General features: G+C 38.9%; 1 protein-coding gene across 5 annotated transcripts in view; it reads right to left on the minus strand.

The window, feature by feature from the left end:
• Nucleotides 1–9451, minus strand: part of dennd5a (DENN/MADD domain containing 5A) — a 94146-nt gene extending 84695 nt beyond the window's left edge. For 3 of the 5 annotated variants that reach the window (XM_049465295.1, XM_049465298.1, XM_049465294.1), the window contains exon 1: nt 9198–9451. In XM_049465295.1, coding sequence (XP_049321252.1) covers nt 9198–9300 — 103 coding nt within the window. In that variant the 5' untranslated portion in view covers nt 9301–9451. The remainder of the gene's footprint in view (nt 1–9197) is intronic. The other 2 variants (XM_049465297.1, XM_049465296.1) reach the window with 1 other exon arrangement.
• Nucleotides 9452–10097: the final 646 nt, after the last annotated feature.

A 10097-nucleotide genomic window follows, 5' to 3' on the forward strand; every position in this document is an offset into this window, starting at 1 on the left:
CCACTGAAAGCACAATGAAAAATAACACAGTCATTTCTACCCAATGCCCAACACCAGTATTTTCCTCCAACAAATCAAATCATAAAGCAGAGAAAGCCAGAACCACCTCGTAATACCAGCCTGCACAAACTCATCCTCCCATTCAGACAGTACACACACTGATACACACACATACACACAGATACGGCTCTCTTGCTGCAGGCTGCATGGACTCATCCAGCACGTGTCCCCAGCGCTCTCCTCCAATTTACAGAGAGAGTCAGCTTCCATTAGGATGTCTGCTCACTCACTGAGAGACACGTCTCTCCTCTACTGAGGCTGAGAGATACAGCAACGTGACCATCCCCATCCCTGCTGCCTGACTTCCAGCATATAGATCCTGAGCCTGAGAGAGAAAGGGTTTCTTATCAAACTAGACTACAATATACATAAGAAAAATTTTTTATAATGCTGTAGAAACTTAGAATTAACTAAAACCATCATGCACACTCCTATAGCATATATGGTGTTAAAATAAATGCAAAGTAATATTATTAATAAAAGCCTTTATTTTGAGCATTTGTGAGGCTCCGAGTGATCCAGCGGTCTAAAGCGCTGCCACTATGATCGGGAGATCGCTGGTTCGAATCCCGGTCATGCAGCTTGCCATCGGCTACTGGAGCCCCGAGACAGTAGATGGCGCTCTTTCCCCTCATCACTCCTAAGAGTGATGTTGATCAGCACGATGCATCTGTGAGCTCATGTATCGGAACAGAGCTTTCCTCTAAGTGTGCTGTGATGCTACTCAGCAATGGTGCATCAGAAATAGTTTGAAAAGAGGCTGTTGGTGACTTCACATGTGTCGGAGGAGGCATGTGCTAGTCTTCTTAAACTTCCTCGTGTTGTGGAATCACTTATGATGGGTGATATAGAGCTGAGTAGCAGCTGAATGGGTGGGACAACTGACATGGCTTCAGTTGGAGAAAAATGCCTGTTTTTGCCAATATTGTTCAGCTGTTCATCCAATATTAAAGTAGGTAACTGCCTTACTAATGCTTAATTTCACATCAGACCATCTTTTATATCTTTTGGTTGATTTAAAAGCCTATAAATATTGACAGAAATAATCATTTTCAGCTACACTATACAGATGGACCTGCACTAACGGAGCTGAGTCCACCAGCTTCCGGTGGGAGAACGCACTTCTACCTTGCCAATACAGTTTACAGTGTGTAGGAGGAAGAGGAGAGAGAGAAAAAAGGCTCTCATTTAGCCTGCCCACATCTCACACACACACACACACACATGCGCACGCACACACTGGACGAGGTGGAGGAGACAGGAAATGGAGTTGCGCAATCCAGTGAATTAAACAGGGGAGGGTGAATCAAGGCCAGTCTTTATATTTCACCTCTCCCGCTGAGAGTCATGTTTCTGTTCATTTCTGTCATTTTGCATTTTCAGCTCTGAGACTGAGGTCAGAACAGCCATGCGCAGCATCTCAGCTCACAGATCTGAATACTTCTGTGTGACCAGGGTCGCCATAAACTCGTCTATGAGCTAGTCAGCTTCACATCGCTGTATAGATGCAGAAAGAGGCCTTAAATAAACAGAGCACAGCTCAAAATGAGACCTTTAATTAGCTCCTGAGAAGCACACGGGCCGACCCGAAAGCTCAGGCACATTAAGTCTATTTAGCGACTCTTTCAACTCTAAACAGCTCAGACATCTGCATGGAATATAAGTGTATGAATATATCTGTCTAAGTCTGGAAGTGTGTGGGAAGAATATGTAGTTCTGGGACTCTAAAATGCTTTAAGATTAAGATAACTTTGATGAAGAAGCACATTATTTATTATGAATTAAATGGAGAAATAGTGTAAAAAACACTGTGTCAAAACAAACTTCTTATTCCCCAGTGTATGGAATAGGGATAAGGCAAAGTATCAATAATGCGAAAAAAACATATAATTTTAATTTGTATAAAACATTAATACTTTTTTGTTGGGCTCTGTCACTATGATCGGAAGATCCCTGGTTTGAATCCCGGTCATGCAGCTTGCCATCAGCTGCCAGAGCCCTGAGAGAGCACAATTGGCCTTGCTCTCTCTCTGGGTGTGTAGATGGTGCTCTTTCCCCTCATCATTCCTAGGGTGATGTTGATCAGCACAAGGCTTTGTCTGTGAGCTGATGTATAAGAACTGAGTCGCTGCGCTTTCCTCCGAGCGCACTGTGATGCTACTCGGCAATGCTACATCAGCAACAGTTTGAAAACAGGCAGTGACTGACTTCACATGTATCAGAGGAGGCATGTGCTAGTCTTTACCCCCCTTGTGTTGTGGCATCACTAGTGATGGATAATATACAACTGGCTAGCAGCTGAACGGGTGGAAAAGTTGGCCAGATAAACTGGGAGAAAAAACACGATATTGTTAAAAAACAGACATTGCAGTGTTTTTTTATTTTTCAGACATCAATAATCCAATAATTAATGTGATGATACTACTAATGCATTATGTGTATTGATATCTATCTCTCTTATCTTGTAGAAAATGAGATCTGTGTAAACTTCCCTTTTTTAATCAAATTAATTCAAGTTTTAGCAAGACATTTATGGTTTAATTTGTATTTTAGTCACACAGTGAGAGAGCTCTCTCAAACTTACTTCCTAATTTACAACTTTTAAGCTTTTAAGAAATACTAAACAATAAAAGAGAAGTCAGTCACAGATCTGCTGGATGAATCTGGTCACTGTCAGTAAAGAGTAAACACCTGTGAGCAGCATTGCGTGACTTAACCATAGCTAGTGCAAAACTTTTCTTTCCAAAGCACACTGATGTTTACTCAATACTTTTGTTTTATCTTACAGTGAAAGAAGTGACCAGATTCAGACTGCATGACTTACCACAATGAGTGTCTACAGGAAAATACATTCAGGACAATGAGAGTGACACAGAAACGGCTTAAAACTGAATATGCTGTGAGGGTCCATAGAGACCTTAACTTAAACCTGTCACTCCCATCACCTACTTCTTAACTGAATATTTAACAACAGAATATGGACTAAAGTATTGTGACACATAGGTGTGGGCGATATGGCACTAAAATAATATCATGATATTTTATGGTATTTTCGCGTTAACGATACTCTTGGCGATATGACAAAACTAAAAAAAAAATGTAAAAATTATTTTAAAAAATACACTACTGCAACAAAATGAAAAATACATTTTATCGTTGTATACAATATGATATGGCACACCCCTTACTGAGATATTAAAAAATACAAGAATTTAATCAGATTTGTAACAGAAGTCAATGATCCAGAATGTCATGATACTAATAATAATGCACTCCAAATATCTCCATATATTCAGGATTAAAGTCAAATAAATGATACTGGACAGATATTATCTGTCTCTAGTAGATAAAAAATGGGAAATGAGAACAGTGTGAATTTTTCTTTTGCTAAAAAAAACTGCAAAAAAAGTAGCACCCTGATGTGATAATTAGTGGTGGGTGATATGGCACGATATTTCAGGGTATAATATCGTTCACAATATTAAAAAATGTTGGCGATATTATTGAGAACGATACAATATGGCACACCCATAGTGACACAAATTCATTCATTGTTTCCTCTGAAATTTCGGCTATTTAAAGAAGTGTATCCTGCTTTTGTTGGGGTAACTGCGGTCTCTACTCTCCAGGGAAGGCTTTCTATTAGATTTTGGCATTAGCATTGCTGTGAGGATTAAGGATTTGATGGCATTCAAGGACAAGAGCATTAGTTAGGATTTCAGGAAATGTATTGAATGGAGCTCCATCATTCCAGAGAACAATTCATTCAGCTTAATACAACCCTAGCCCATGCCTGGTGTTGTGCATGGTGCCAGTACCCGAGGTTTTTTATTGGCCGTACTTCTCTAAAAAGAGACAGCACATATCTCACACAGCAGTACCATAGGAAATACAGAATATAATCTCTTAACATCAGTGATTACATACTACACCCTGGGTCAAAAGGTTAACACGGTCAGTGACCAGTCACACGAAGTCATGTGCAGAATAAATCAGAGGGTTTTAAATGGCTACGCAGCAGAAAACAAGAAGATCCACCCAGAGAGATAACGTACAAAATGCAAAATCAACATGCAAAGCTAAAGGGAAGTGAGTGTCATTATCACCACCACAGCAGAGCGTGCGCCACCACTTACTGATTTAGCATCTATATACCAAACACACCCCAGCATAACAGCCGCCTAGTGAGGAGGAAGTGGCCTGCTTATTTTCATGAGGCCTCGGCTGACTTTGCATAAATCTTTAAATACCACACACAGTATCCTTTAGAATATAAATATTATAACAACAGGAGGCATTTAATACACTAACATTTCTTCTGTACAAATTCTAAATGAACCTTTTATGGAATTCAACAAGCTACTCTATATTAAGCATGGATACCATGGTTCCTTTCCCTTCTGTTCTGTAGAAATGAAGCCAAAACTATGCGAAATGTTGTCAAATTTGCAACCAGAATCTGTGCATTAGAGACATGAGGCAGAATTAGACTCAATTACTCATTCAGTAGATACTTCTCCCAAACTAACTGTGTCTCAGACTGCCTTCATTGATTTACAGTACAGCCTAAAGGACCAGAAGCAAAGCAGATTTCCGAACAGTATTAAATACAGTGCACTTCCTGTATTTTATTACAATTATATTACATTTACATTACAGTACCAGAGCTCAGATCTGTTTACTTTGTTTACTTCTGAGATAAGTCAGTATAAACTGGTGATGATTAAAAAAAGATAAATGTATGTTTTAAGCAGTATTTAGACTCAATCCAGACCAGATTATACAGTATAGATGTGATGAGATCACTGGCTAATGAGAAATGATGAGATCAATTATTTTCTTAATATAAATCTGCCTTCTTAATGGTTTAACTCTGATTTCTGATTCCTGGGGGAAAAATGTGTGGTAATTTTAGCACAGGTAAAATAACTATTGGAATTGTTGGACACTAGTGATGGGAAAACTGTTTTATAGGAAATAAATTAGAGGAAAAAATGGGCGGGGCTGTTTTGCCATTAAAGCAGATAGGATGGGTGGAGCTACATATCGTATTGTGACAGGGTTGAAAAGACAGAGGCCCACTGCTACTGCAGCTCAGTCAATCAGCTCTCCCTCCTGTGCTGCCTCTAAACCCATACATCACCCAGTGAGTGCCCCTCCCAAACTACCCCTCTCATTTTTTAGCATCAAAATTTTTTAGCATTTCAAATTTAAGATGAGAGTGAAATCAGCTGAAATCAGTTTCGTAAAGGGGTTTAGTGCCCCTTTAAGCTACACAACCACTAAGCCAAAAATCTGAATAGTCTGTGCTCAATTTAATGAAGTTAATGAAGTAAAACAGCTTGTACATTGGGCATTATATTTAAAAATATAATCCAAAATCGTGACAACTACCTTTAACAGTGCAGTGCAAAAGAGACACAACTACCACTACCATCTCCTGAAATACCCTGTGGAGCAGCAGAGCAGCTAATGATATCTCAGGAGGTTCCACCTGCAGCCTTTCCTTCAGGCCGAACTGCAGCAGAACTCAACCCATTCCCCCTCACTTTAATAAAGCAAGCACAGAGGTGATGCTGGGAGAACGCTGTTCTCTGAGCAGTATGTGGTAAACAGTGGTCACATGCTAGTCGGTGTGTTCTCTGAGGCAAGAACTCTGCAATGTTTGGTCAGGAGACAAAAACGTTGACTAACTTGCACCTCCCAGCCATACCAACCAATCAACCAACAACCTACCCAAAGAAACATTCTGGCTTTGTAGAAGCATCTGCTGCAAAGGTGCGGAGGGAGAGATCTCTCTAAAACTGGCACCAGCCAGAGCATTTCATTATAGCCGCCAACCTCAGTCCCTCTACGAGCCAAGCAGTCATCTATAATTTGGTAAAATTGCTCTGCCTTCATAGTCATTTGCTGTAATTTGCCAGACACTGTAATATACCAGTCTAGTAGTCTATAAAATGTCAGCATTGGAACTAGGCCTGTTGCAATCATTGCGTTACTATTGTACGACTTATTGTACAATATATATGGACATAACCTCAGTCATTTTTGCACACCATAATATTGTCCATTTTGCAATTTGCTTAGCGAAAAGAGACCATTAATGTGAATACGTGAACCAGTATGTCACTTTGTCAGTATGTTTATTTAAAACAGTGGTTTAATTATATGTAAGTTTTTTTTATTACTTATGATATATACACATCTTTATATTTTCAAAATATTCCAATATTTAAGTATGCTTAATAATCAAGATCTCATGTTTTTTTTTTTTTTTAAATAATGTGTAAATGAGTTAATATGCTATTATATTATCATTATCATTAATAATAGTGTCATAATATGGTCTTAAAATAACAACAATGTAATATACTGTTATCATGACAGGCCCTAAACTGAAGTGTGTTTTTGTTTTTCTTATTATTTAACTTTTAATTTGGGTATTAAAACGTTGGATCTAACATAAAACAAACCTTCAAAATATATGCTTTTCTGCACAATCCTATCCTATAAAAACTATGCTATAAAAACAGCCTGTTTGAAAATGGCCGTGATTGTAATCTGACAACAAACAATGATCCTTTTTCAAGGATATCAAGGATATAATCAGTGCATAAAGAACACAGACCCAACTGTACATTTCACTACAGAGAGTGTAAAAAAAATCCTGTTTAATTACATGATGTGCCTCAGAAAAGTATTAAAAATCATTGTACTCTTCATAAAAGAGTATCTGAATAGCAGAATCTGCCACTGCTGATGCAATATTCCTTTTGTCTTTAAATATTGTGATATAATATTTATACCATATTACCCAGCACTATCAGCACATTATTATCTACAGCAATGGTGGTGGATATACTTTTCATATCTATATCAGAATTATATACCGGTATAATGAGAATCAGATTACGATATAAATTTTGAACATATTTACATCAAACCCAGCAAACGTCTTTTTAAATGAAAAGAATTAAAGCCTTTAAAGCAGTGGTTTCCAATCCTGGTCTTAGATGACCCCTGTCCTGCACATTGGGAGTGTTTACACTGCTCCCAAAACTTCAAATTCAGCTAATTATCTAAAAAACAACATTAAAATGTGAAGGACAGAGGGTCCTTCAGGACCAGGGTTGAGAACCACTGCTTTAAGGGAAAGGGTACCTATTGAAAGACATATATAAATTCCAAAGTGAAGTAGCCATTATATACAGCCTAGAAATGCAACCTGAGTGATTTGAGGACGCAGCTGAGGTATCCTTTCAAACCCTCAGCTACGCACTGTTATGTTGCACACAGGAAAATTAAACAGCACCAAAATAAAATGGTAGAAAATAAAGCCTCCAGTATAGAACAGTTTTAAACTGTAATTTTTAGTTTATACAATTAAACTACATCCTAAACGTGTAACCTTTCCACAAGCAGAACAAGGTACGCTCTTGTCTATACTGTGGCTCTAAGCAAAGCTGAAATAACATGCCTAAAATACTGAAAAATAAAATAGTTGGAATTTAGATATTGTTTTAAAAATATATTATAGTTACAATATAATAACAGTTACATAACCAATGCAATAACCATGACACGAATGGCAGCCACTCACTGATCAATATTGATTAAATAGGGTAACTGATTCAATCAAATGCACTGGTAAAAACCACTGCAGCCCTGCTTCTTTCTCAAAGCAACCCTCTTCACCACAGCTTCTCTGTAGCTTTAAAGATCTTCAGAGAAAGTGGGGGGATTCAGGAAGCTCCCTGAAACTGAGTAAAAAGAACTCAGTTTCACTGTAAAGAGAGGAAGTGCTTAACCACAGGAAATATGGTCCCTCACTCTGTCACACCATCTCTCTTTTTACCTCTCACTTTCTCTTGTGCTCTCTCTCTCTGGAAAAAGCTGACAAGAAGATGCTATTATTCTGTACATCATCTCAGACACTCGCTGCTCCGATTTTTCTCAAACAGTGTATTATTTATTTTACTAGAGCTGTTGTATCACATTGCTGTTAAGAAATACCTCAGAACATCACATCCCCCCAGTGAGAAAACAAAAACAACCCAGCTAGATAACACTTTCTGGTCAGTGCAACGTTTTCTAAATGTCATGATTCATTTCTAGAACATTTTGTCAACACTTCAGTTATGTTTATTTAAACAGAATGTTCCTAAAACATTGGTTCTGCAATGGTACAGGCTAAACATTCTGAAAACATCTAGCTAAAACATGGGTAAACATTCTTATAACATTATAACTCTGCTATCTATGCAATAAGGTATACATTTTTTAATGCTTCAGTTGGGTAATTTAGTAGTTTGGAAACATTAACATTACTACACATATTTTCATAACGTTTGTGTTGATCTAACCTTGTGGGAATGTTTAATTAGTACATCACACATTTCCAGAATTTTTCTAGAATGTTATTTTTGTACATTACAGGAAATACAAATATAAAAATATTGCTGTTTGTTTTCTAAGCGTTCTTAGGACGTTAAGTTCCTTATGGTATATTACAGACTAACCCTTATTTTTGTTAAATGTCTCTAAACATTCTTTGGAACCAGGAAACCGTCTATGGTATGTAATGTTTTCCAAGGCTCTGGGCTAGCTATAACTAACTGCTTAAGGTTAGTAGAATGAACGTTTTGTGAACGTTCCTGTAATGTTATTTCTATTATACTATAGGCTAACTCTTATTTTTAGTTAAAGATGTTGCTAAACGTTCTCATAACGTTCTCTATAAGTTAAGCTAACAGAGAACCGTCTATGAAATGTTTTCCCAATGAAAACAGACGGACCACTTTCTAAAGCACGAAGGTAAGCTAATTGGTTAACCTAGCTAAAGAATTCGAATACTTAACACACATCTGAACGGTCAAATCGATTTATCTTTTGAATTCGAATTTCGAATTGGAGAATTAGTGTTGTAACGGTTTTTGCAGCGCGAGGCATCCCTCAGCACACAGCAGCCGTGCCCGGTTCTCCGTAAACAGAGCATAAATCACCGCCCCGCCGCCGCTGACCGGGAGAAGCTCGGTTCCGCACAGGCTGTGTCCAATAAAAACAGAACCGAATTAAACCGTTAGAGCTGCGCGAGCCTTTAAACCCCCCCCATCCCCGTATACCATCCCGCGCCTTACCGGAGAGCTCGTCCGGCTCGAGCCCGCTGTCCGTGTCCAGCCCGCAGATGACGAAGTAATCCGCGAACCGGCAGCAGGCGCTCGAGCTGAATCCGGTGCTCATCCTGAGGCGGGTCCGGTCGGGCTCCTCTCTCCGTCCTACTGAGGCGCATAGTAACGGAGCCGCGGCTCAGCTCGCGCAGCCATCGCGCAGCACTTCATAATCACTGCCCCGACTTCGGGAACGCGCGCGCGGTGCATTATGGGCCCTCAAACAGCTGTGTGTTTTTTTTTCTCCCTCGAGCGGCGACGTAACCAGCGATACCGACTCCCAACGAGTCCTTTACTGAACCGGTTCTTCCGGAGAACAGACGAACCGATTCAAAGATCCAACACTGCTGGCACGAGCTGCGTTTTTCAACGCTACCATTGAAACTCTAATATTGAGCATCATGGCAGATCAACGTTAAATAAACCTCAATGTTTTGGTTGGAACGTTCCTGAAACGTTATTTCTGTACTTACAGGCGTACCAATACAAAAATGTTGCTAGACGTTCAGTATTAGAAGATAACCTGACGTAAAATGTTTGTCATCTGACGTCATGACCAACATTCAACCTGAAATTAACGTCTATTGACGTTGATGGCCAGCTGGGATAATGTGCTTTATAAGTTTGGTATTTTTTCCAAAGCACTGAGCTAGGTATGACTAACAATTTGTGGTTGGTAGAACGTTTTCTGGATGTTCCTAGGACATTATTTTAGGACAATATTACACGTTAACCCTTATTTTTGTTGACCTCTCAAAACACTCAAAGCTGAAAACTGCTAGTAATAACTCTTTTTCAATGCTATCATTAAAAGTTTGAACAACAGGGCGGAACAACATTAAATAAACGTTAATGTTCTTGTTGCATCAA

Source organism: Astyanax mexicanus, chromosome 16, assembly GCF_023375975.1.
Source record: "Astyanax mexicanus isolate ESR-SI-001 chromosome 16, AstMex3_surface, whole genome shotgun sequence".
In the NCBI taxonomy this organism is placed as follows: domain Eukaryota; kingdom Metazoa; phylum Chordata; class Actinopteri; order Characiformes; family Acestrorhamphidae; genus Astyanax; species Astyanax mexicanus.